General features: G+C 42.5%; 1 protein-coding gene and 1 long non-coding RNA gene across 3 annotated transcripts in view; one reads left to right on the plus strand and one right to left on the minus strand.

Annotated features, from left to right (window-relative positions):
• LOC133208740 (uncharacterized) overlaps window positions 1–2,459 on the plus strand; it is a 220,258-nt gene extending 217,799 nt beyond the window's left edge. Inside the window, exon 3 of the long non-coding RNA XR_009724506.1 lies at window positions 1,971–2,459. This is a non-coding gene — a long non-coding RNA (uncharacterized LOC133208740). The remainder of the gene's footprint in view (window positions 1–1,970) is intronic.
• Window positions 1–27,676, minus strand: part of CHCHD3 (coiled-coil-helix-coiled-coil-helix domain containing 3) — a 162,655-nt gene that overhangs the window by 97,854 nt on the left and 37,125 nt on the right. For both annotated transcript variants that reach the window (XM_061346828.1, XM_061346827.1), the window contains exon 4: window positions 18,568–18,712. In XM_061346828.1, coding sequence (XP_061202812.1) covers window positions 18,568–18,712 — 145 coding nt within the window. The remainder of the gene's footprint in view (window positions 1–18,567; window positions 18,713–27,676) is intronic.

A 27,676-nucleotide genomic window follows, 5' to 3' on the forward strand; every position in this document is an offset into this window, starting at 1 on the left:
CCAACTTTAAAACTCCCTGGTTTAAAGATGATGTAGCCTAAAAGATCATTTTTATCGCTGAGGGATTTCAATGGTTTACAATGATCATTAAGCTAAAGGGGAAGTATGAAATTTTCACTAACAAGCCAAAGGATATATTTAAGAACACCAAACAGCAAGAAAACCTTTAAGTCTGACTGAGGAAATATATGCATTATCTACCAGTTTAGTATAAACTGTGGGGTAATAATGAATATTCCAGTCCAGGGATACAGACATCCCCATAACATTACATGAGGTGCTTACACCCTTTTGCCAATGACAGAAATAACCCAGATAAGCTTCTTAGAGTAAATAAACTGAACAAAGCTACATATATTTTCAAGCAATTCTTAGATACCTGTGGAATTCAGAGCAAGACCCAAGGACTCACTTTTAAATGTATTCCTATAATTAACCCGGTTACATACATATAATGACCAAGGGAATAGTGGAGGAACAGGGTTTCAGTTACAGAGAAAGTCAGGAGCACTATTATATTCATTAAAAGGCTCCTAAAATGACTGGCTTATCTTTGCTACAGAACAGAGCAAGCAGAGCATAAATTATTTATGATGTGTAACAGTTTAATGGAGTATAAAATAGCTTTTTTTCTTCTCAGTAGTAGTACAAGTTCTGTGTTTTGTTGTCAGCTCCACTCTCGGCACTGCACTCTACCCATCCCCAATTATGACATGCAACTACTTTTCAATTGTTCTGTATAAACTCTAACTGGAAGGCATTATTTATACCACCTATTTAGTTTTTTACTTCAAGTGCTATCACAGTATCCTACCGAGAACTGTTGAACTGCATGAAATTGAAGTAAATCACATCACAGGACTGCTGTTAGCTCCTTTAGAAAGTTGAGGAAGTCCTTATAGCGAAAACTGCAGACAACCTGACACTGACATCCAAATCACCCTTGCGGGAAGATGCACTTAGATCAACTTTCATTCCCCCTGTGGCCACAATCACTCACTCCATAATCTGACGGAACATGCTCCAATCTCAGGGAACGTGTGTGAATAGAGATTTGTGATTTCCCAGGGGACCAAAGGGATTTTAACAGTAAATAGTTAAAAGCTTAAAAAAACAGAACTACAGAATGTACATCACAAAGGAGAAACCAAACAACTACAAAACTGCTAACTCTCACCAATTCTTCACAAATGATTTACAAACAAGTGTGTTCTTATATGGACTCACAGAATGGTTTGGGTTGGAAGTGAGCTTAAAGCTCAACCAGCTCCAACCCCTGCCACGGGCAGGGACACCTTCCACTGGAGCAGCTTGCCCCAAGCCCCTGTGTCCAACCTGGCCTTGAACACTGCCAGGGATGGGGCAGCCACAGCTTCTCTGGGCACCCTGTGCCAGCGCCTCAGCACCCTCACAGGGAAGAGCTTCTGCCTAAGAGCTCATCTCAGTCTCCCCTCTGGCAGGTTCAAGCCATTCTCCCTGTCCTATCATCACAGTGTCTTGTCAAAAGCCCCTCTCCAGGTTTATTCATTGTAACTCATTTTCATAGAATCATAGAATCATAGAATAGTTAGGGTTGGAAAGGACCTTGAGATCATCAAGTTCCAACCCCCTGCCATGGGCAGGGACACCTCACACTAAACCATATCACCCAAGCCCTCGTCCAGCCTGGCCTTGAACACTGCCAGGGATGGAGCATTCACAACCTCCCTGGGCAACCCATTCCAGTGCCTCACCACCCTAACAGGAAAGGATTTCCTCCTTATATCCAATCTAAACTTCCCCCGTTTCAGTTTGAACCCCTTACACCTTGTCCTGTCACTGCAGTGCCTAATGAAGAGTCCCTCCCCAGCATCCCTATAGGCCCCCTTCAGATACTGGAAGGCTGCTACGAGGTCTCCACGCAGCCTTCTCTTCTCCAGGCTGAACAGCCCCAACTTTCTCAGCCGATCTTCATACAGGAGGTGCTTCAGTCCCCTGATCATCCTCGCGGCCTCCTCTGGACTTGTTCCAACAGATCCATGTCCTTTTTATGTTGAGGACACCAGAACTGCACACAATACTCCAAGTGAGGTCTCACGAGAGCAGAGTAGAGGGGCAGGATCACCTCCTTCGACCTGCTGGTCACGCTCCTTTTGATGCAGCCCAGGATACGGTTGCTTTCTGGGCTGCAAGCGCACACTGAAGCCGGCTCATGTTCATTTTCTCATGGACCAGCACCCCCAAGTCCTTCTCCTCAGGGCTGCTCTGAATCTCTTCTCTGCCCAGCCTGTAGCTGTGTCTGGGATTGCTCCGACCCAGGTGTAGGACCTTGCACTTGGCATGGTTAAACTTCATGAGGTTGGCATCAGCCCACCTCACAAGCGTGTCAAGGTCCCTCTGGATGGCATTCCTTCCCTCCAGCGGATCAACCGAACCACACAGCTTGGTGTCATCGGCAAACTTGCTGAGGGCGCACTCAATCCCACTGTCCATGTCAGCGACGAAGATGTTAAACAGGACCAGTCCCAACAAACATCCCTGAGGGACACCACTCGTTACTGGTCTCCAGCCGGACATTGAGCCATTGACCACAACTCTTTGTGTGCGGCCACCCAGCCAGTTTTCTCATATATTATCCAATTCTTTCTATTTCTGATTTATTATAACCTTTTGTGACATGGATGTGGGCACCACTACAATATTTCTATGGGTTGGATGCACATCACCTTCATTGATTAAGATGTCTACACCCAATGAGTGAACCGCATTTCAGCTACAGCCCCTCAAGCCCACACAGTCATACACAGAAAAATGGACACTTCAACAAGATCATCTACTTCATCATAAAGTTGATACCTGAAACAGATCAGAATCACATCCTAAAATCACCTATTTCTCTGCCATTAGAAAGAGATCTTAGGGTGAAAAGTTCTGGCACAGTTGATTAGACCTGTAACTACCTGAAAACGTGGGCAGGAAAATGTACCTCTGCTTGCAATTGACTGCACAGCAATGCTGTGGGTAAGACCTTACAGCAAGGTCTCTATGCAGTAGATAATCTAAATACTAGGCTTTTAAGGCAGCATAGGCAGGAGATTCCCCTCATTAGATCTGTTCATCCTCTGCATAATTAACCATCACACACTTGAAAGCAAACCTGAACTGACACTAAAGCTTACTCTGTGAATGAACCCATGTATTTTTCCTCCACTTTCTTGATCAGACTTGCAGCGTCAGCTATTGGGAAAAGCAGCAGTTATTTCCTTACTGTTCCACCACCTCTACAAAAGCCTTGTGTCAACCTCTGCACAAATAAAATTACTTTCCATTCATTTTCCACTCCACAAAGCCCCAGGCTATGGAGTGGCAGAACCAAGAAAAGAGTTAAGGATGCTACACGCTTCATCTCCAGCTTTTCTGAGGGCCTAAGCTAAATTCATTTCATCCACGACAAAAAAAAGAAAGAAAACCCTTCACTAACAATAAAGAATATTTCCTTTTGTTCTGCTGAGAAGTTTGAGCATTCCCACAGTTTCCAAGGAATCTGATAGCTGCCGGGAGAGCGGTGCCCACCACATCGATTTCAATGCGCCTCTTCTGTCTATCCCCAATAAAATCAAATTACACTTCACCACGGCTGCAAGCCTTTGGGAGAAAAAACAGCAGCAAAAGAAACCACAAAAGGACAAACACTGATCAGATTCAATGCATTTTTGTCAAATCCTGGGAACAGTGTTCTGTGGTGATATATTATTATATATTAGTATATTATTAATATATTAGTAGCAATAGTGTTCGGCATCTCCCTCCCTCCAACTGCCTGACAGGAGGATGGAGCCAGGAGGGGCTGGGCTCTGCTCCCAAGGAACAAGGGATGGGACAAGAGGAAATGGCCTCAAGCTGCACCAGGGCAGGTTTAGATGGAGCTGAGGAACAATTCCTGCCCCAGAGGGTGCTCAGGCATTGGAACAGGCTGCCCAGGGCAGGGCTGCAGTCACCGTCCCTGCAAGTGCTCACACACCTCAGTGACATGAGCCTTGGTGGCTTGGTGGTTCTTTTGCAGAGAAAGAAAGCTGAAACTAGAAGACAAATAACTCAAATGTATGGACATAAACGAAGAACGGACCGAGGAAGGGCAGGAGGAAGCTACAAGGTTTGGCAGAGGTGGAAAGAGGCAGAAGATTTAAGAAATGGGGTACTGGGAAAAGTCTAATAGAACCATATGTCTAAGAAAATCAGAACAGGATTTGGAAAGGAAGCACACACATCAAAAAAGAATAAAACTAAACCCCAAATATATTCCTATACAAAACATGGATTGACTCAGAATTCCCAACTGTCAAAACTGTTTGTTTTCAGGATAACGTGTAAAGCTTACAGAAGGCATGACAAGATTAACATCCTGGGTTTCTACACTAGTTAGCATGGAGTAACAGTAATAATGCTGTCATCAGGATCTAAAATCTTACATGAACTTAAACATCTTTCTTTTCATAGGACATTGGAAAGATGAAGAGGAGAAGGAAGAATATTTGGTATTTTAAATTGACAAAACATCTGTCAAATACGCTATACCAATAGTAAGATAGCAACAACATCATTTCAGAAGTTATTTTACCTGATATCTCTTATCTGTCGAACTTCAGCTCCAAACCCAGTTTCTGCAATCTTTAAATCCAATATATTTATCACCTTTACACTTTCTCCGTCACCAACCTGTCAGCACTCTCTGAACAGATGATTTTACATAGCTTTTGCCATTATATTCCACAGCCAATGGATGCTACAGGCCTCTAAAATGAGACATACAAATGCAAATTAAGTATTAAATGAAAAAAACCATTTACAGTGCTCTCAGATCAGTTAATGCTTTATATCCCATCCCTACAATGCAAGTCAAGGGTACAGAAATAAAGACCAACACAATCAAATTACTTCACCAGGAGCAGGTACCCAACTGGAAATGACTAGGGCCTTATTTTTTAGGATATATATGCAATTATATCTAATCTCTAAAAATAACCACCTCTAGGGAGACCTTACAAGCTTAATACTCCTAACAGACTGATAGACATACTTGTGGAAAGCCAACAGTGCTGTCACACACACACACAAATAGACTGTGTGCTAGTACTACAGAAGTCAAGCAGGCAGAAGTTATCATGTGGCTGAGCACACTGCAGCCAGCAATTCAAAGTGGGCAATAATGACAATACAAACTCATAACATCCACTCCAACAACCAGTTAGCCACTGTTCATAAAAGGGTGAAGGTTTTCCAGCATCTGCTTCGTCCAGTAAAATATCACTGGAAATGCTGCACAGTATTAGTGGATCAATGCATTTCAGACTTGTCAGGATACTTCATGCTCATCTTCCAGTTAAGCATCTCTTACTCCTCAATGTATCTACTCCCCTATTAGACCACAGCTGACCACCAAAAAACCCCGAATCAGCAAAATAAGGACATAAAATGTTTGATACTTTGATTCTTCATGGGTTGTGACCCCACGTGAAGGCAGACACACACCCTATCACACTGACGCACAGCAATTACATGGTCACCCTCTTTCCTTGGTACAAACTACTTGACTACATTTCCACTTGATGGATCTTGACCACTGGCTTTCTACTGGAGTGCTGCAAGAAGATGAAGTTACTCTTCTACATCAGCTTATTTTTGCCATAAGCCTCCAAAACTAACAAGAATAAGGAAATAAAACTGGAAAACAAAGTAGGCTAGCAAGAAAAGCTATCTCAAATAAATGAAGGTTTGCCTTAGAAAACCTTCTTTAAGGTGAAATGTCTTCATATAAAAATTCAAAATGAATTTTTAAGACATAATAGATGGCAAAGGAAAACTACTGGCATTATTTTCCTGCTGTACAAGAACTCACTTGCAGGTAGCATGTTCAAAGAATAATTTTCAAGTTCAGTATCTTCTTCCAACATCATTACTTTCAAAAGAAATAACTATGGGATGCTTTTCTTCTCATGTTCAAACAGGCAGATAAAAGTGAGGAGGAAAATTAAACTATTAAACGAGTTATTACAAGGTAAAACAAAGATGCAACTGACCCACTTATCTGAGAGTACTTAGAAGACACCATTACTAAGAGAGAAATAGTATCTACTTATTATACTTCCTTCCAACACTCCTCTTCCTTCTTCAGAAGCATTAAAAAACTGACTGATGTTCTACAGAAGTAATTCTCTTAGCACATGCACTAAACCATCGCTGTGGGTCTGCTGTCATGACCTGACTATGTGGTGGCCCTTCAATTTCATGCTACAAATGACTCTGCTGTAACTGCATATAGTCATACCCATATACTGCATACTGTAATTTGCTTCCCTCTGAGAAAACATTGGAGAAGTTTTTTGGCTATTCATATAACAACCACCCAGCAAAACAGTGCAGAAAGCTCCTTCTTGGGTTATTCAAAGGCTTTAAGATAGGCACATGGTAGGAAATGGACTTGAAGTCAACCTGTATTTACCTGTAAAACTACTTTAACAATCTTCACCTCACTGACACCCTTCTTGTGCACATACTCCACCACTGCACTCAGCCAAAACCATTCACCTACACCTAAAACTCTTCTCTCGGTGTCATAGCTTCTTTCTTTTATGTATGCTAAAGCAGAAATGACTTTGAAATGCAACCATAAAGGGATGCTAATGACTGAATACTGACAGCTGCTGCAGAAACAAGCCTGTTGGCTCAGGCATAGCACCATTACCTATCTGTCATAAAGTACTCAGGACTTGCTCATTTATTACTGCTGCATAGCCCAAGGGGGAGAAAGAGGGAACAGCAAGAGTTTCTTTCTCCGAAGCAAAATCATAAGCCACTTACTTCTCCTAATGTCACGATCCCCACTGTTTATCTGCAGGATAATTAGGAAAATGAGAAATAATGATAGTTTTTTTATGTATTTACAAACGTGATATGAATTCAACCATCACACAAGACAATAGAAACAGGCTGGTGGATCTGCCAAGCTCCCAACTGGATTGTATCACCCATATTTACCAAGTAGCAGTGACACAAGCAAATGGTATCAGCTTCTTCTGCTGCAACTTCTCAAAAATGAAAGCTGACAAACTTAGAATCATAGAATAGTTAGGGTTGGAAAGGACCTTAAGACCATCAAGTTCCAACCCCCCTGCCATGGGCAGGGACACCTCGCTCTAAACCATATCACTCAAGGCCTTGTCCAACCTGGCCTTGAACACTGCCAGGGATGAAGCATTCACAACCTCCCTGGGCAACCCATTCCAGTGCCTCCAACCCATTTCCACCCTAACAGGAAAGAATTTCCTCCTTATATCCAATCTAAACTTCCCCTGTTTAAACTTCTCCCATTCCTTCCTATAATTTAAACAGCAAAGCTGACAGCTGAAACCAGGTTCTGCTTTCAAAATTGGTTATAAAAAACAAATGTTTTGTAGGTTAAATAATGAAAGGGCCTGTAGGGACTGGCCAAAGGGAATGGCTTGAACCTGCCAGAGGGGAGACTGAGCTGAGCTCTTAGGCAGAAGCTCTTCCCTGTGAGGGTGCTGAGGCGCTGGCACAGGGTGCCCAGAGAAGCTGTGGCTGCCCCATCCCTGGCAGTGTTCAAGGCCAGGTTGGACACAGGAGCTTGGAGCAAGCTGCTCTAGTGGAAGGGGTTCCTGCCCATGACATAGAAGTGTCTCCCCCTTAAGTATCCTCAAGTGTAAAACCCAGTGTCGGGCATGGCTGTGAATATAAAAATTGGTGGGGCATGGTCTAATCCTCTCCTCAGTTACACAGAAACTCAAAATTTCTTCCACTCCTCCTCCCACTCCTGCCATTCCCAAGAAATACCATCATCACAAAACTGCCTGGAAAAGAGGGAGACAACAGATCTGGCAGTAGAAAGAGCTTATCCATTATTCCAGGATTCTAAGATGTTAGAACATACCCCACTTACTCCTGAACAGGCTCTGCCAACCGAACTCAGCATCCAGATTCTCAACCCCTCTCAATAAAATGGGATTTATATGAAATTAAGGGGAGTTATACAAAACCAAAAGGAATGTCTACAAAATCAAACAATCAACTTCAGCCATAAGGAACATTATATGGACCATTCTGTCATCTTGCCGCTACTCACAACAAACCCTCTTAATTTTCAGCTCCATACTTCAAAAGGAAGGGTCCTTGTCTCAGAACTTGCTTTAAACTGAACAGGCAAAGCCCTGATTTTAACCAGTATATATATAGTAGTAGAGTGGAAATGATACAACAGCAACATCAAAACCACTCATCGATATAGGTGGCTAGATCCTTTCTAAACTGTCATCTTGGCTTGTTCCCCTTCTTTCAGCTGTTGTTCCTAAACAAAATACCCATGTTCCACATTGAAGAGTCCTCACAAAAGTTACAGATAGCAGGATTTGAATTCATTATTCAGGTGGTCATTAGTAAAACAAATAGCTCTCGATTTCCATCCCCTCCATCCCTCAACCAACCTTTCTTCTGCTAAGTCTTCTAAGTCAACCCAAAGAAAGGAAGGTAACAAGAGTACTCTAAAGGAAAGACATGGGGGTATCTGTCTAGCCAAAATGAACCTAACCTGAGAGTACACACCTATTATATGGAAGTCAGAATGAGGGTTTCAAGACCCAGTAAACTGCTTTGTTGAAATGGAGGAGACTGTACTGTATTTCAAGACTTCTGTCAGATAAGCACGTTTTAATCCATGGCATATATTTGTACCATGTCATGTCCTAGTACAAGTCTTTTGTTCTGTCATACAACTAAGTGCACATACTCCAACAGCCCAGAAATAATCCAAAGGAGTCTGGAAAGGAGTATGTGTGCCCAGACAACCAAGAAGCCACCAGCATCCTGGCCTGTATCAGCACCAGTGTGTCAGCAGGGAGAGGGCATGGTGTGTGCGACACATGATCACAACATGATTGTGCCCCTTCCCTGGGCACTGGTGAGGCTGCACCTTGAATCCTGTGTTCAGCTCTGGGCCCCTCACTACAAGAGAGACATGGAGGTGCTGGAGAGGGGCCAGAGAAGGGCACTGAGCTGGTGCAGGGCCTGGAGCACAAGTGTGATGGGGAAGGGCTGAGGGACCTGGGGGGTTCAGTGTGGAGAAGAGAAGGCTCAGGGGGGACCTGATCGCTGCCTCCAACTGCCTGACAGGAGGATGGAGCCAGGAGGGGCTGGGCTCTGCTCCCAAGGAACAAGGGATGGGACAAGAGGAACCGGCCTCAAGCTGCACCAGGGCAGGTTTAGATGGAGCTGAGGAACAATTCCTGCCCCAGAGGGTGCTCAGGCATTGGAACAGGCTGCCCAGGGCAGGGCTGCAGGCACCGTCCCCGCAAGTGTTCACACAGCGTGGAGACGAGGCCTCAGTGCCATGGGTCAGTGGTGGCCTTGGCAGTGCTGGGCAGTGGTTGGACTGGGTGAGCTTAAAGGGCTTTTCCAACCTGGTTGATTCTATGGTTCTATGATTTATACATAAACATTCTGCTCAAAACTTCTGAAGAATATTATTTAACCTTTCTTTTCATAGTATCTTGAGGGCAGAAATGGGACTTCTCTCTGGAAGAAGAGAAGGTACCTGTAAAAAGGATTAATACGCTTGCTTTTTGCCCATCCATGACAAGGAATGATGATATTAATTTGAAAAGCTAGCATAGCATTTTGTTAGCCATTCAATAAAAAGGGAGTAGCAAGAACAAATTGGTTAATGAATGAGGGAGGAGAAAGAAGAGGATTATGCACTGAATCTATAAAAATGAACTCAATTTGAATCTGACCAAAAGGACAAATTGATGGAGCAGCAGGCTTTGTAAAGCACTAGATCTTCATCTGGATGCTGAGATAACACAGTGATTAATCCTGCTTCTGTTAAACATCTTGGGGGTTGCCATATAGGAATTAAAGAAATAGCATAGTTTTAAAGGCTGTTTGACTATCAAAAGACATTCCTCTCACCAAAGAGCGATTTCAAAATGAAGAAATGCTCACTGTATGCACCTTACCTGTCTGTTTTTACTGTGGTTTTCCTGTAAGCCAAGCTGACATCAAGGAAAACAAACTTAACCATCACATATAAAAATTAAATCCCATAAATCACTGTAACAAGTTGCCAAGTAAAAAACTGAACGAAGGAGGAAATTATTTCTATTGGTCCATTGAAACGCATACTTTAAATGCAAACAGATATTGTAAAGGGATAGAAGAGAGATACAGGTAAGTGGAACAGGTTGCCAAAAGAAGTGGTAAATGCTCCATCCCTGGCACTGTTCAAGGCCAGGTTGGACACAGGGGCTTGGAGCAAGCTGCTCCAGTGGAAGGTGCCCCTGCCCATGGCAGGGAGTTGGAGCTGGATGAGCTTAAGGTCCTTTCCAATCCAAACCATTCTATGATTCTAGTTCCCAAACACTTAATGGCAGCTTCAGAGATGAAATAAAACATTGCTTAACAGTTCACATGACAGATCATCCTGGGATTACAACCTACAGCATGTATCACCCCCCGGCTGTTTTAAATTATTTCTACTGTTTAACTGCATCAAGGAGGGGGGGGAATTGTGCACTCTTATTAAAAAAGCAATTTTAGACATATAAATGTGTCTTTACCATTTTAAGGCCAATCTATTTGTCCAGATAAAACCATTTCTCATTTGTAAATATCTGGTAGGAAAACCCATTTCTTTCATTGCTGGAAAAAAAAAAAAAAGGATCATCAATCTCTTATTTGCACAGCAACAGCTTCTTTTTCACACTGAGTTTCACATCATCTATTTAACATCCCAGAAAATACAGAAAGCCACATTCCTATCTCAAACATTTCACTGCTGCACTAGAACTGCCAGGAAGAGAGGGAGGAAGAGTCCCTGAGAGAAGAAACATGTGCCACAAGAGACATAAGCCACAACCATGGTATTATCTTATATTAGGTTTAATCAAATGAAGAGTCACTATGACGACTGCCCAGAGAAGCTGTGGCTGCTCCATCCCTGGCAGTGTTCAAGGCCAGGTTGGACACAGGGGCTTGGAGCAAGCTGCTCCAGTGGAAGGTGTCCCTGCCCGTGGCAGGGAGTTGGAACCAGATGAGCTTTAAGGTCCCGTCCAACCCAAACCAGTCTGGGACCCTATGAAATAGTGTTGGACAACTTCCCCCCCCCAAAAAAGATGGATCTCATCCTCAATATTAAAAAATAACTTCTTCCATTCTTGTCTTTTACAACAGACACAACCAAAACCAGGTTACTTTTGTCCATATCACAAGAGTGCTGATACAAGAAAGACTTTCTGCTGCAACAAAACTACTATTTCTAAACCAAAGAACAGCAGCTCATAGCAAAACAGAACCATGCAGAAGCACAGAATCCCAGCCTGGTTTGGGTTGGAAGGGACCTTAAAGCTCCTCCATCTCCAACCCCTGCCACAGGCAGGGTCACCTTCCACTAGAGCAGCTTGCTCCAAGCCCCTGGGTCCAACCTGGCCTTGAACACTGCCAGGGATGGGGCAGCCACAGCTTCTCTGGGCACCCTGTGCCAGCGCCTCAGCACCCTCACAGGGAACAGCTTCTGCCTAAGATCTAACCTGAACATCACATATTTCAGTTTGAACCCATCACCCCTTGTCCTATCACTACATTCCGCAATGAAAACTAACATAATCCTAAACAAAATTATATGAGTAAATCTCCAAAAGTCTCCACTTTCAGAGATTAAGAGAAAAATCTTTCTAATTCCTAAAACTGAAGAACAAGAGACAAAATTGTCACCAGATTTGATTCTGTACCATGTGGTTTCCAACTCTTAAATCTCAAATATGAGCCTGTAATATTTTTACTACCATAGATTGTGAGTTATAGCCACCAATCATTCTGTACTTCTCAGGAACAGCTTGACCCTACAGTGAGCAATCATGTTTCGCTTCAGGCCATGTAGTTTACCTCCAATGATTTCAGAATCATCTCAAAAGATTCATTTTTCTATTAAAATGATGAATGAGCTAAATGAGCTATGTAATAAATACTGCAGGTTGGTAAACAGCCTCCTTCCCTCTCCAGAGCTAATGCCTTAACTCATTTAGTAATACTTCCCCCTGGTATTTTCTAGTGAAGTCATCCTTAAAATACGGTTAACATAGGACTGCTTGGAAAGAGCAGGAAGGGTCAGGATATAATCTGCTTATGGAAAGGAGGGGGACATCCTCTTGATCAAGCTAATGAATTGAGGACAGGATAAAATGAATGCAACACTAAAGCAAAGGTCATTGTAGAGCACACGTAGGTAACGCCTAGGAGCAGCCACCCAAGGATGACAGGGGAAACACCTCAAGAGTTCAGACACAGAGGAGTGAAACGCTATTTCAACAACAGGTATTCAATTATGACAATAACACAACACTCTTCAGCTCTAATCTATGGAGGAAGGCACTTTGTCCATTGATTTCAGCGCTCAGAAAAGTAAAAGAATTATACGTCTCAAATGCGATCTTGTGAGGCAAAAATATCCCATAATCTGATTATCACATTCACCTACGGTGCAAAAAGTGCTTTTCAATATAAGGATCCTTCTACCCAATTGATTTTTCTGAGCACAGAATTTATTAACAGACCTTCTGGTGTAGGGAATAATTTATAAAGCAAAAAAAGAAAAAGCTTGGCAAAACCAGGTTTCATTCTCTAACAGGCACTTGAATGAAAGCCTGGAACAATACATGGGGAAATGTATATAATTGTACTAGGACAGAGATTTCTAATGATGGCAATAATCAAATTTTAATGTTATGGATGCAGCACATGAACACAACAATATTTCTGTGCCTCTTCAAAAGGAAATGAGGCTCTAATGTCATTGGCAACTCAATAAAACCATTTTCCAACATACAGGGTTCTAATGACAGCTCATTTCGGTCCACACAGTGAAGCAAATATGTTAACAGTGAACTCCAAGTCATTATAGGGAGATGGAAATACAACAGGTCTTCTGCACTTTGGATAACTATTGATTTTTTTACTCCATATTCTCTACATCTCACCCTGACTCTTGTAATGACTCAAGTGATGGAATGTCAATAAACTATTTATGGCAAAGCAATCACATTTAAAGCCACTCAACAAGACTCTGCTCAACCCAACTATCCACAGTTTTTAGATGTGCAGCGACAATCTTCAGTAAGAACTACTATAAAGAAGGACAGGTCTGCTGTGAATAAGACATAACACAAGTGTTCTGGAGCAGGCAGAAGTATGGGGACATCAAATCGCACTGCTCTGGGCTAAAGAACACAACACAGCCAAAATTCTTTCTGGCTAGATTGAAATAAAAGACTTAACTTATAAGAAAGTTGGGGCTGTTCAGCTTGGAGAAGAGAAGCTGCGTGGAGACCTCAGAGCAGCTTCCAGTGTCTGAAGGGGGCTACAAGGATGCTGGGGAGGGACTCTTCATCAGGGACTGGAGTGACAGGACAAGGGGTGATGGGTTCAAACTCAAACAGGGAGATTTAGGTTGGATATAAGGAAGCTCTTCCTTGTGAGGGTGCTGAGGCACTGGCACAGGGTGCCCAGAGAAGCTGTGGCTGCCCCATCCCTGGCAGTGGTCAAGACCAGGTTGGACAGAGCCCTGGATGACATGGCCTGGTGTTAGGCATCCCTGCCCGTGTCAGGGTGTTGGAACTAGATGATCTTAAGGTCCTTTCCAACCTAAACCATTCCATGATTCTGTGACTATGAAATCCTCTTTCAGAAGAGATGGGCAGAAAAAAATACTATATACATGCTAAGGGTATAGAAGAAACATTTTGTTATCAGCAACACTGCTACAGGCACTTCTCAAGTATAACTTGAAGCACATGGTGCACTCTGTCCTTTGGTAAAAACACTCAGGGATACTTCACAATTACCATCTCTCAGAAATACCCGTACATAAAGGTACAAAAGAACTCTTCAGTGGCAAGGCCAGTTCAAGAGGTTTTCATCTTCTTCCCCCAACAACTTGCCTTCCATACACAGCTTGCAATTTCCTCAACTGAGCTATTTCTGTAGTCAAGCTATAAAGCATATTGTGGATATGTCTGCACCTGAAAAAGGCCTCCAGGCCGGATTTGTAATGCCTCTGCTCCAGTCCACATCATCTGCACTGACACAACACAAAAAGAAGTGAACTCCATTGCAGAGATAGAAATAGGTAGAAAACAAAAGGTAAAAAAATTCTTCATTGGCAAAGCACTGCTTACACCTAACTGGTGTACACCCAACCCTTAAAAACAAGCTGGGTCACATCATTTGATAGACAAGAGATAAAAAATAAGGATAGTGAACTTCACAGAAGCACAGACTGGTTTGGGTTGTAAGGGAACTTAAAGCTCATCCAGTTCCAACCCCCCACCATAGGCAGAGACATTTTCCACCAGACCAGGTTGCTCCAAGCCCCATTCAATCGGGCCCTGAACATTCCCATTCCTGGAAGTGTTCAAGGACAGGTTGAATGGGGCTTTTTCTTGCTAATACTTCTCCCAGCTCAGCTCATTTCAGCATCAAGTATCAGTCCTACCGTAATGGAGGCAGTAGGATGACACAGCCAGAAACACTGAGAAACCAGAAGAGATGCAAAACTTCACTGGCTCTTCAGCACACCAAGTCTCACCACCATTGCTTTTTAAAGATTAGACCCAAAGCCTGCAGATAAGCAAAGTTAAGCTATGTCTGAGACACTTTTCAAAGCCAACAACATCTGAAGGTGTTAAAGGCATCAACAGCAGTTGGATTTATTTCTGCTCAATTAAGCAGCAACAGTTGAACAAATCTTCACACTGACCCAACAGGGGATTTCAGGGTCTGGAAACTCCACTCTGAATTGTAATTTCTACCTCGGTTGGTACAAATATCAGAATTAGTGGTTTGGAAACCTCTGGATCTCCCTCAGAATTGGTTTTGAAGCAGTTGACATCCCATCAGCCACTTGTATTGAGGATTGTCCATTTGTATTGAAGGAGTCATCCCTAAGAGCTTACACAGCACATCAGTAGCTCAGTTCCCATTAGCTCATCCATCACCTCCGAGCTTCTTTCAGAGCTTTTATGAATCACACCCTGGCTTGAAGAGCTGTTATTGGTAAAACCGTCCATTTCCCTTCATGTTTTCTACTGCAAGTCCACATCTGACACCTTGTTTGAGGAGCTGTCTGCAAAGAAAAGTTTTGGCATCAAAACTTCCTCCACTCTGAAGAGACCCATGTAGAAGCAATTCAGGGTATTTAGCTTCATTTTATCCAGGTTTTTTATTTGTATGAAGAGTTAATGCTAATTTGGGGGATGTAAACACTTCAAAATCTCTTCTTTCTGACATGATAAGCAGCAGCTGGTGTTATAATTGTTGAAGAATAGGAAATGTTACTTCAACCTAACAATTTTCTGCATATTTCTTAAAACTGAATTAGCAGCCTTTACAAAGAAGGCAAAATTCCTCCTTTCTAACCACCACTTCTTCTCCTGTGCACTACTTAAACAATCTAGCACCAGCAAAAGGATTAATTCTAGAGATAATGCCACTGACATTTCAGAAACACTCTTTCTCTGCAAAAAAACATCTGACAGATCAAATAGGGCTACATAAAACATAACCTTACTGTAGAAGTTCACAAGAACATGAAATTGCTCATTCTACCTGAAAAAAAGGTACAGACAGACATATCCCCCCTTACAGGTTTTACATATTCACCTTGGATAAATGAAACACAGAGAGATACAACAAGCAATGAAGCCAGGGGAATAAAAACCGACTAGTTATAGAAAAATACAAGCACAGACACAGCCTGGGGGAAACTGGACGTAGAATAGCCCTGAGGAGGACTTGGGGGTGTTGGTCAATGAGAAGCTCCCCATGACCCAGCTTCAGTGTGTGCTTGAGCACAGAACCCCCCCATGTGCTGGGCTGCACCCCCAGAGCATGAGCAGCAGCTCAGGGAGGGGATCCTGCCCCTCTGCAGTCCTGATCCAGCTCTGGGGCAGCAGCACAAGAGGGACGTGGAGCTGTTGGAGCGAGTGCAGAGGAGGCCATGGAGATGCTGCGAGGGCTGGAGCAGCTCTGCTCTGGAGCCAGGCTGAGAGAGCTGGGCTGGGGCAGCCTGGAGAAGAGAAGGCTCCTGAAGGGGAGACCTTAGAGCAGCTCCAGTGCCTAAAGGGGCTGCAGGAAAGCTGGAGAGGGGCTTGGGACAAGGGCCTGTAGGGACAGGCCAAGGGGAATGGCTTGAACCTGCCAGAGGGGAGACTGAGATGAGCTCTTAGGCAGAAGCTCTTCCCTGTGAGGGTGCTGAAGCCCACAGATTGGAACAATAAGAGGATCAAAACTGAGGTGACTACACCAGTGAGTACATCAGCCACTAGCAGAGCTCATATACTTTGCTTCTCTCGTGATGTGCAAAATCTATGCTCTTACACACCTATGCTTACACAAAAGCATGGGTTTGACAGCAAGCTCTAAAATGTCATGCATGGAAATGCAGCAAGTCATGCTACCCTTCACAAGAGGGGACAACCTGTAGGAGTTTAAGGTGCTTCCTTCATTTCATTAGCACCATTTCTATGTCGTTCTTCCAGCTCCACACAAAGCAACACCACAAACCTTGGAACACCAGTTCCCAGGCTTGATAAGGTTCCAAACTGGTTAACAGCAATTCTTGACTGCTTCATGTAGGCAGTGAAGAACTTCAATATTCTAGAGTAGGTCAAAATTGCCAATAAACTTGGTATAAAGGCTAAATAAACCAGTGTGATACCCATAATCAGAACTCTCTCAAGCTTTTTGCTGATGAGAACAGCATCAAACGCTGCTCATAAGCTCAGTAGTAACTACAGTAGGAAGTGAAGCTGTAAAGCCCCCTGGTAATTATGCAAATAACATTCCCCATTATGAATCTTTAGCTCCTCATTAGGTCGAGGCTACAAACTCCTGTTCTCTCATGCACAATGCTAAGAATCCAAGGTTCCAAGGCATTAGACTCATGGTGCACATTGGTTACAATTCCTCTTCATTTTCCTTTGTTTCCTTATTTTAGGATGACAAAACATTAAACATTTGCTTAGCATATTCTTCAGTAATAACATAACCATAGAGGTGAAAAAGCACTGGGACACATCTGCAAGAAATACTAACACTCAGGTGTACTCAGGTAATAGTTGCTTGGTTGTAAATTGCTATATGGAAAAATAACATGAGCAAAAGATTTCTCCCTTACACAGCACAGCTAAATCTATTGCTTACTGAAGTGATTGCTTTATTGTGGTTCCAACCAATACACCTTAGAAAGCTTTGGTTGTATGTCAGATACAGAGGGGCAAATATATTGATATGGTTGCTGACCTAAATAATCCTATTTTCATAGGAATGTTCACAAATATTTAAAGCTGTTCTTGAAAATACCAATTTTTTTACTATTTATACTCATGTACTTAAAAGCAACAGCATATTCATACCTCAGAGAATAATGATTCTTGTAAAGAAGAGTCAATACAGACTCAATATAGAAGCAACCACTATATATAAGAAGTTATAAATCTGCCAGACATTTGAAATGGACTGAAATACTCAACGTCAGTTTTCAGAGGATATTTTTTCAGCCATATTTTATAACTACCTTGTCAGGAAGTATTTTTATCCATCAGCTCCAATGAAATACGATTCTTCAATACAGAATTTTTCACTGAGCTGGTTCCAAGGTTTGAGACAATCATCAGAAGTTCAGTTTTTTTGTTTCCTTCGAGCACATATGAGACTTCAAAATAATACTTTTTAAATTCTTATTGTTAGCCAGATTTGTAGCCCAGATATATTATGGGCTCCCTTAAAACACAATAGAATAGCATTTATAGAATAACAGAATGGTTTGGGTTAGAAAGAACCTTAAGATCATCCAGTTCCACCCCCCACCATGGGCAGGGACACCTCACACTAGACCATGTCATCCAAGGCTCTGTCAAACCTGGCCTGGAACACTGCCAGGGATGGAGCATTCACAACTTCCTTGGGCACCCTGTGCCAGCATCTCAGCACCTTCACAGGGAAGAGCTTCTGCTTTATATCTAACCTGAACTTCCCTATTTAAGTTTAACAAATACAAAATATAACAGAATTGTATCCTATAAATAATTAATTTCTAGAAAAGTTCTCTTGTATTCTACAGCTTCTTAACATAGAATAATCAAATTAAGGAAATAAACCTAGAATACCTTATTACTCTTCCCCCCTCTGAAAACAGACATTTAATACTATCCACACACAAGAAGGCATATTCTATTTGCAGCCATCAGAAAGGATCAACTCCTAATTTCTTAAGACTCTTTCTTATTCCTAAGTCAGGGATATTGGACAAAAAAGAAATCAAATGACATACTATTAACTAGTAATAAAGATAAAACAAGAGCAGCTCTGCTTTCTTTTTTCACCACTAGTTTGAAACAAGTCTGAAGCCTTGGGGGTTGGAACTGGACGATCTTAAGGTCCTTTCCAAACCAAACCATTCTGTGACCCTACCAAGACATGGTTGGTTGGAATATCTGAGACTTCCACAGAAGCTTCTGAACTCACAAAGCGCTGGGCCTTCTGCCGCTCCTCTTCTGTGGCAGCTCGCTCGCGGAGAATGGCTCGAGTCAAATGCTCATTTGAAGAGATCCTCTCTCGTTCCAGGAGTCGGCCAAACTCATCCCGAACGTACATTTGCTCTTGTTTCAACCTACAGAAGGTAGAGGGAAATCGACATTGAAGGTGCAGCTTCTAAATGGACTTTAGAAGGACATTGGCAAAGTCACTGTAATACGTTATCAGCATCTGAAGACCCCTAAATACAAGTATTGATGACAAATTCCAGATGTTTCTTTCAGATTGAAGTGTTAACTCAGAATACACAAAAGCTCCAAGCCTTAGAAACAATATTCATTACATTATATCAAATACAAAACTAACCTATGAGCTTTATGAAACTATATAGAACATGTGCACAGCTCACTGCTTCTGTTCTGTTTTTAAGGAACAGTTAAATCCTTCTCCCCACAAGCTGGTTGGTGGGGAGGATTCCCTATTTCCAGCTCAAAGCTTTGCAATGGGATAATGCTTTCCTACCTCTGGACACACCTGAAACCCAAATACAGCATCAATTTACCAAGCTACAAAAAGATCCAACATCCATAATAAGCCTTTCCCAGCAAGTTGAGAGGATGAGATGAAGCCAGCTATTGAATTTGTTGCACCGGAGTTAATAAAGGCACCTCCAGCTCAAAAATCCTCAACGTTTCTATGTCACAAGCCATGAATACATTGGAAATCTTCACTGTAAGGATTGATATAAGCATACCACATCTAATTATCATGAAAATAAAGGAATATAAGTTGTTTAGCTACTAAAACTTATCTGTTGCATGTATGTTTTGACACTGAAGGCAGCATTAGGGAAGTTGGAATAGAAATGGCAGCATGAAACACTGGTTTTGAAATAGATTTTTTGAAAGAGTGATGGAGAGGAAGCTTAAGTATTCTCAGTGCATTTATCTGTTGTCAAGGGAGCTTCAAGAGAACAAATTGTAATGAGGAGGGTCACTTTGTAAAAGGCAACAGCATTACAGTACATTAGATTCCTCCCCAGGGAACAGATTTAAGTGAGGTGGGGAGGAAAAGAAAAGACAATTACAAGATGTATTACTTGTGTGCTCAGATACAACCCTCTGAAACGCAGCAACCAACTGGGAATCTTGATAAAAAGTTTATTAAGCAGCATCTTCAATTACTCCAGCAGTGGAAAAAAAAAAGAAAGAGAAGTCAGATTATGCAGACATGGACCAAATTCCATTAAGTGATTTCCCAAGGTCCCCCAAATTATTCCTGCAGCATTGCTATAACAAATCCTTCACACAATCAATGGTGCAGTCAAAACACGCTGGTTGCCTTTTCCATTGGAGAAATGATGTTGTGTCTAAGGAGGGAAAGAAGTGTCAAAATAGAAGTCTCAGCAGCTGCTTCTTGTGAGAGACAGCAGAGAAATCCTTTCGTATTGCCCGGGACTGAGGAGAGCTTCCTCATCCTTTCTGGATTATACTTCCCACAAACGGTGTTTTCATCTGAAAAAGGCTTTTAGAGGTTTCGAAATTACACACGCCCCAAAATTAAACTAAAAACCTTACTTATGCATTTGCATCTCATTTTTGGCGCGTTATCCCTGTATTTGACACAAGTTCAGTGAAGTCTTCTCAAGTCTTCTTCTTGCCCTTGGAATTATGAACCTTTGTGAGATCTCTTGCAAAAAGAGATGAGTTTTTCTAACACTTAAAAAGAATGGGCTTGTAATGACAAGATAAGCCCTTGATGGCTTTAAACAGCCACTGTCACGCTCAGCTTGCCTGCTCAGGACACTACAGAGGGATGGGATGTTTCTTCTACTCTTGCCCAAACACCATGTGCCCTTTGCTGTAAGCTTGCTGCAAGGTGCTGGTCTTGTGAAAGGTTGGAACTGGATGAGCTTGAAGGTCCCTTCCAACCCAAACCAGTCTGTGGATCAATGACACCACAGAAACTCATCTATGTTCCCAACTCGACTCCTAACCCTACAGTGAGCCACTAAAAGGCTTTTCAGACCCTCTGACACTCCTCAGAATTAGCTGACAAAACCACAGTGGTGGGTATGGCCATGCCAGCAAGAGAAGGGATGAAGATATAACACTGGCTTCCCACAAGCAGAGAGCCCAGGCTAAGAATTGCTAGCTCAACCTTACCCAGCCCATTTAGAATGAATCCAGATATCTCAGTGTTACCTTGCAGACATGCCAGGTTTGAGGATCTCCTTGGCTGTGAACAGCTGTATCCTACCACAGCAAACTGGTAAGGAATGGGGATAGGACACCCAAAACTGGCACGTATAAAAGCCCTGCCAAAGTTGTATAACCCCACATCTGATCTTTAAACTGCTGGTTTGTAAGTACATCATGTTATGAAAATCCCAGAAAGAAGATTCTGGTTATACCTCTCTGGGTATCACATCTTACTGTTATTGCTGAACCAATCCCTCCAGGGAATTTCATTACAATGGAGTAATGGATAGGAGTGCAGGGGATATCCCTCACTTCTAACTTCCACCTTTGCTAATAACACGTACCTGTTTTAATAAATTACTATCTGCCCATCTCTTTTTTTCCCAATTGCACATGTAAAATGGTATTACTGAAGAGTTAAGTGCTGTCTTCTATCCCAGTAGATAAATATGAAAGCCAGTATTTAATACTAACCTGCTCATTGATACCAGTAATGATGTGAAATATCTACGTCAGAACTGCAAAGATTGAATCTATGTCGTTCATACCCTGTCATCCAAGTTTAGCTTTTGTAGTCACAGACCACCCCTCTTCCTTAAAATGGGATTTCTTGATGCCTCCAAAAATCATAGAATCCCAGACTGGTTTGGGTTGGAAAGGACCTTAAAGTTCCTCCAGTTCCAACCCCTGCCACAGGCAGGGACCCCTTCCACTAGAGCAGCTTGCTCCAAGCCCTTGTGTCCAACCTGGCCTTGAACACTGCCAGGGATGGGGCAGCCACAGCTTCTCTGGGCACCCTGTGCCAGCGCCTCAGCACCCTCACAGGGAAGAGCTCCTGCCTAATGTCTAATTTCAATCTAGTTTAATAAACATCTAGGATCAGGACATCTGGTCACAAGTTGTACAGCAAGCATTTGACTGATTTTTCTTCCTTCCTTGTATGGAAAGAAGAAAAAGAAGAAATCTATACTATTTCATAATCAAATTTCATGAAATTTAGACCAAAAAAAGTACTTGGTTTATGTTCTTCAAAAACATCCAAGCCTGCCTTAGTCATAGCAGCATCCCAAAGCAAGAATCAGAAGTCTTTCCCATCTACTCTAATCCTCATTCATGTGATCAGGAATGCATCTTACCATACCTACAGAACAAGATACATACAACTCAGTAACTTCCTGAAGCACCTTATTCCTTCAGGGCAACTTTTACTCACAACGGAATTCCTCAATACCCATCTCACCTGACTGAACTTCAGAGTTTTGACAAAAGTGGGATTTTGAAGGGATTTTCATGTATTTGAGTTACACCATTGGGTGGCTGGGAGGGGCTTAATGAAACAAACACAAGGTACATAGTGCTGATCCTTGCATCATCTTACAGTAGTTTTCTTCCTTGACATTACAAATTCATTTTACTGGCATCCAGCATCTACTGCTGCTGAATAAAGGCAAACATCAGCTAAACCTAAAGTAATAAATTATATTATTATCTAGCCCAAAGTAAAACAAATAGATACATATCTACAATTTATAAGGAATTAAAGAGCACAACGCATCAGTACGGTCCACTACTTCAAGTATTCCATGTAAATAGATCATTTAAAATGACAGTTTTAATTACAACAAATATAAAGGCTCAATGGAATGGTTTTCACATTCAAGCACAAAACTCTAGTTAAGAGACAAGAGGCATTATGCATTACACTGATCATTTATACAGAAAGAAAGTGGGTTTAAAAGTGCTGCTGCAGCAGAGCAGGCTACTGGCTATACATTTTTCTTCACAGTTGATAGTTTGAGTAAAATCCTTCTAAATCATTAGGAAATACTGTTCCAAGATGTGTCCTGCTACTTACAGGAGGTGATTTAATGAAATACAGTATGCAATGCTATCATTTTTCCATAGTGCTAGTTGAAAAAATACACATAAGGCATTAGCAAAAACCTCAAAGTACTGAAGTTTGGATTTACACTTTACAGTATTTCATGCTCTCAACTATTACATTGCACACAATCAGACACAAAAACCAACAACTCCTGCCTTTCTAAAGCACTACGTTTTAGGACTTCAATGCCAAGTTAATGCTATAAAGAAAAATCTATGTACTTGTACTTGATTAAGTCACTTATAACCCCTAAAGCTTCAGCCACTCAAATTATACATCTTAACTTTTCACCCATCCTTTAAATGCTTGAGGATTGTCTCTTACTTTATCAAGTGGGAAGTACAGTCCACAGCTCTCACAGAATAATGCTGTCATCTAGGCTGGAAGGGACCTCATGTGATCATCTGGGTTAAATATCCTGCTGTTGTGGTAGAAGTATCCTAAAACCACCTTTGCCTTTTCAGAGAATCCCAGACTGGTTTGGGTTGGAAAGGACCTTAAAGCTCCTCCAGTTCCAACCCCCTCTCGCAGGCAGGGACCCCTTCCACTGGAGCAGCTTGCTCCAAGACCCTGTGTCCCTGGCCTTGAGCACTGCCAGGGATGGGGCAGCCACAGCTTCTCTGGGCACCCTGTGCCAGCGCCTCAGCACCCTCACAGGGAAGTAATTCTTCCTTTGATCTAACCTGAAATATATGTGAAGTCAGAAGATGCAGCCAGCTTCACTCTCCAACTACAGCCCAGCAGAATTAGAAATTTAGGAAGCCAACAAAAGAGCATCTCTGATGGGACAGTCTGTTCTCTGTATCTCCTAAGAAATGCAAAAATACATTAAAAAAGGCATAATAAAACTTTGCTACAGTCTGGAATAAAAAAAAAAAAAAGCCATCCTTTTCAGGTCCATTTGCAAATGAGTTCAAGACAACAAAGATAAAACCATTAATTTTATCACATCCACTTGTGACACAGCCCTTAATGGTGCACAGCATGACCCAGGCTGGCCACACTAGCAAGATGAATAATTTAATTCTCAATCCAGAAGAATTCACTCTGTTGTTTACTTCAAAACATCCATTTATGTCCTTCTTGAGAAACACCTGCAGATGTGAAAGATTCCCATGAAGGGAAAAAGCACCTTTTAATTCACAACAAGCAGCAACACGTGAAGAGATGTTGAAAAGAAAATACACATTAGGTTGGGGGTTTGATGGCCATTACATGCTCTATTCCAAATTAAGACTCCATAGGAAATCTGAAATGGGGAAACAATTCTCTTGTAAAAGCAAATGCAGGGATTTATTGTTTGCAGCCCTTATTTCCAGAGCTTGAAAATTTATTATGCTATCAAAGATTAAACATTTGCTTTCTGTTGCCTGTCAGGGGAATGATTACTTGCCAGTTGTGGTGTCTTTATTACAATCTCCAGGCTGCGCAATCTGATGGATCTGCGGTGATCCAAGATAAACTCATTCAAGTCCAAACCATGAACTGTGTCATTTTTCATTACCTCCAGCCAAGCAAAATCAAAATATTTCCTGTTTCAGAGGCCACTATCAGGAAAATCATCTTCTTCTCTATAAAATGTAGAGGAAACTAAAGAGGTATTAGTCTTTCAAGTTGGAAATGACTGTTAAACTTGAACTCCATGTATGAAGAAATAAAGCATTTCAGTATCAAAAAATCATAGGATCATAGGAAGATTTGGGTTGGAAGGGCCTTAAGATCATCCAATTGCAATCCCCTGCAACAGGCAGGGACACCTTCCACTGGAGCAGCTTGTACTTGATTAAGTCACTTATAACCCCTAAAGCTTCGGCCACTCAAATTATACATCTTAACTTTTCACCCATCCTTTAAATGCTTGAGGATTGTCTCTTACTTTATCAAGTGGGAAGCACAGTCCACAGCTCTCACAGAATAATGCTGTCACCTAGGCTGGAAGGGACCTCATGTGATCATCTGGGTTAAATGTCCTGCTGTTGTGGTAGAAGTATCCTAAAACCACCTTTGCCTTTTCAGAGAATCCCAGACTGGTTTGGGTTGGAAAGGACCTTAAAGCTCCTCCAGTTCCAACCCCCTCTCACAGGCAAGGACACCTTCAACTAGGGCAGCTTGCTCCAAGCCCGGGTGTCCAACCTGGCCCTGAACACCGCCAGGGATGGGGCAGCCACAGATTCTCTGGGCACCCTGTGCCAGCGCCTCAGCACCCTCACAGGGAAGAGCTTCTGCCTTATCTCCAACCTGAACTTCCCCTGTTTCAGTCTGAACCCATCACCCCTTGTCCTATCACTCCAGTCCCTGATGAAGAGCCCCTCTCCAGCATCCTTGTAGCCCCCTTCAGACACTAGAAGCTGCTGAGGTCTCCACGCAGCTTCTCTACTCCAGGCTCAACAGCCCCAATGTTCTCATCCTGTCTCCATACGGGAGGTGCTCCAACCCCTGATCATCCTCATGGCCTCCTCTGGACTTGCTCCAACAGCTCCATGTCCTTCTATACATTCTTCCAATAAGGAATTCATTCACTAACACTATTTTGCTAATTTTACCCTTTGTCCTTCCTCTTTTATGATCTCTGAACATTTCTATCCGATATCCCCTCAACTCCAAAAGCTTCCACTGACTAAAAGTGAGTACATGTTTACAATGGAAACTGTTCCTCATTTTTGCTTCCTTTGACACTAGCAAGTTTGTTAATGCATTCTGACAGACTTGCACAACATCCAAATCTGTTTTGAACAATACAGTTTAGGCCATGATGCAATATTAATGAATGAATAATGTTTCTGAGTATTGAGCTTCAATATTTAATGACTGCATGCTGAACACACCATAGAAAACTGCGGTTGAACATCACTGTAGCTGACAAGGGATTTGAAAAGATGAGAGACACACCAGGAAAACAACCCTAACCTGAACTGAGGTCTGAGAAGTGTGAAATAGATATTTCTCCTATTCAGTTACTAGTAGCTGATTTTTCACCTGACCTCAAAGTCAGATAAATCATCTGAAGTCCATCTGCCTCTACAAAACATAGCTTGTTTCTGAATCTTACTCCGTAGCTATCTGAAAGGCAATGCCTTTTTCTTCTCAGAAGTCACAGAATAACAACACTAAAAAGTTCTTCTATTTAGAAATTACTTTCTAGAAATCTTTACTCATTAATATTCTCTATACATAGAATCCCAGACTGATTTGGGCTGGAAGGGACCTTAAAGCTTATTCACTTCCAACCCCTGCCACAGGCAGGGACTCCTTCCACTAGAGCACGTTGTTCCAAGCCCCATCCAACCTGGCCTTGAACACTGCCAGGGATGGGGAAAACAGGTCTTAGTCACATCAGATTTGCATGAAGCAGGTGAAGGGGGCTATTCCAGAGAAGGCCACGAGGATGATCAGGGGACTGGCGCACCTCCCGTATGGAGACAGGCTGAGAAAGTTGGGGCTGTTCAGCCTGGAGAAGCAAAGCTGCGTGGAGATCTCATAGCAGCCTTCCAGTATCTGAAGGGGAGCTACAGGGATGCTGGGGAGGGACTCTTCACTAGGGACTGTAGTGGTAGGACAAGGGGTTGTAGGTTCAAAGTGAAACAGGGGAAGTTTAGATTGGATATAAGGAAGAACTTCTTTCCTGTTAGGGTGGTGAGGCACTGGAATGGGTTGTCCAGGGAGGTTGTGAATGCTCCATCCCTGGCAGTGTTCAAGGCCAGGCTGGACAGAGACTTGGGTGAGATGGTTTAGTGTGAGGTGTCCCTGCCCACGGCAGGGGGACTGGAACTGGATGATCTTAAGGTCCTTTCCAACCCTAACTATTCTATGATTCTATGCCTAACATTAGTAGCAACCCCAGTCTAAGTTCATTGACAAACTCACTAGAAATGACTGATAGCTCTCATGATTATGGTGCAGGCAGGAAGAGGTCAAAGGTCCCAGTAACAGTTCCAATCCCTGTCCCATGCAACACTTTGAAGTAATGTAGCTTCTTCAACACACCAGCCCACTGCAAAAGCAAACCCTTCAAATCCAACCTGATGGACTCCAGGAACCAGCTTCCCACCTTAGTGCAGAAGCAAAGTGCAAAAAGGTACTTACCAGCACCATTAACCCCCCCCCCCGCTGATTTAGCACAGCTATAACCTAGTAGCCAAGCAACCTCTAACAGCTCAGAGAGAAGTTAAAATAAATGAGAAGGAGGAAGAGTGGAAGAGAGGCCCATTACACTCTCACAACATGGGTTGGGAAGGTCTTTTTATCCTCTGATGAGGGCCCGCATCATCTCTGGAACATGTGGGGATTTTCTCCTATCTACCTCAAACTGCACACAGTAATCTGAGTGAGATTTTCCAATGATCTTAAACTATATTACTGTTACTTTTCTATGCTTGCACTTTCATATTTAACAAGAACTCCACTATTTTATCCCATATCCTCATTTTCCTCATGGTGAACTACTCCTTAAGGCTGGGCACACACATGAAGTAGCACTTCATTCATTAGGAATTCTACTGAAAACATTAAAGTGATACATGATTCCAAAATTCATCCCTAAGCAGCAAGTAAGCTTTTCCCATAATGTTATCTTCTCCCTCCAATACATCCCATCATACACTTGTCTTTTGTGAGTCACAAACTGTATGACAATTCACAATCCAGGAGTGCAGGCCACTCTGGGATCTGCCCTGGGAGCAGCTCTGTGGGAAGGGACCTGGGGATCCTTGTGGACACAAGCTCAATAGGAGTGAACAGTAAGCAGCTGTGGCAAAGAGCCGACAGGATGCTGGGGAACATCAACAAGGGCATCACCAGCAGAGATAAAGATGTCATTGTCCCGCTCTACTCAGGGCTTGTCAGGCCACACCTGGTTCAGTTTTGGTCCCTGCTCCACAAAGAGCTGTGGACAGGCTAAAGAGAGGCCAAAGAAAGGCCACAAAGATGATCCAAAGACTGGGAAGCCATGTGAGGAAAGCCTGAAAAAGATGCATGTGTCGAGCCTTGAGAAAAGAAGGCTCAGAGGAGAGCTTAT

This window comes from Neopsephotus bourkii, unplaced genomic scaffold (assembly GCF_033783945.1).
Source record: "Neopsephotus bourkii isolate Nb327-2 ecotype Australia unplaced genomic scaffold, CSIRO-AGI_Nbou_v1 NB_281, whole genome shotgun sequence".
Lineage (NCBI taxonomy): Eukaryota > Metazoa > Chordata > Aves > Psittaciformes > Psittacidae > Neopsephotus > Neopsephotus bourkii.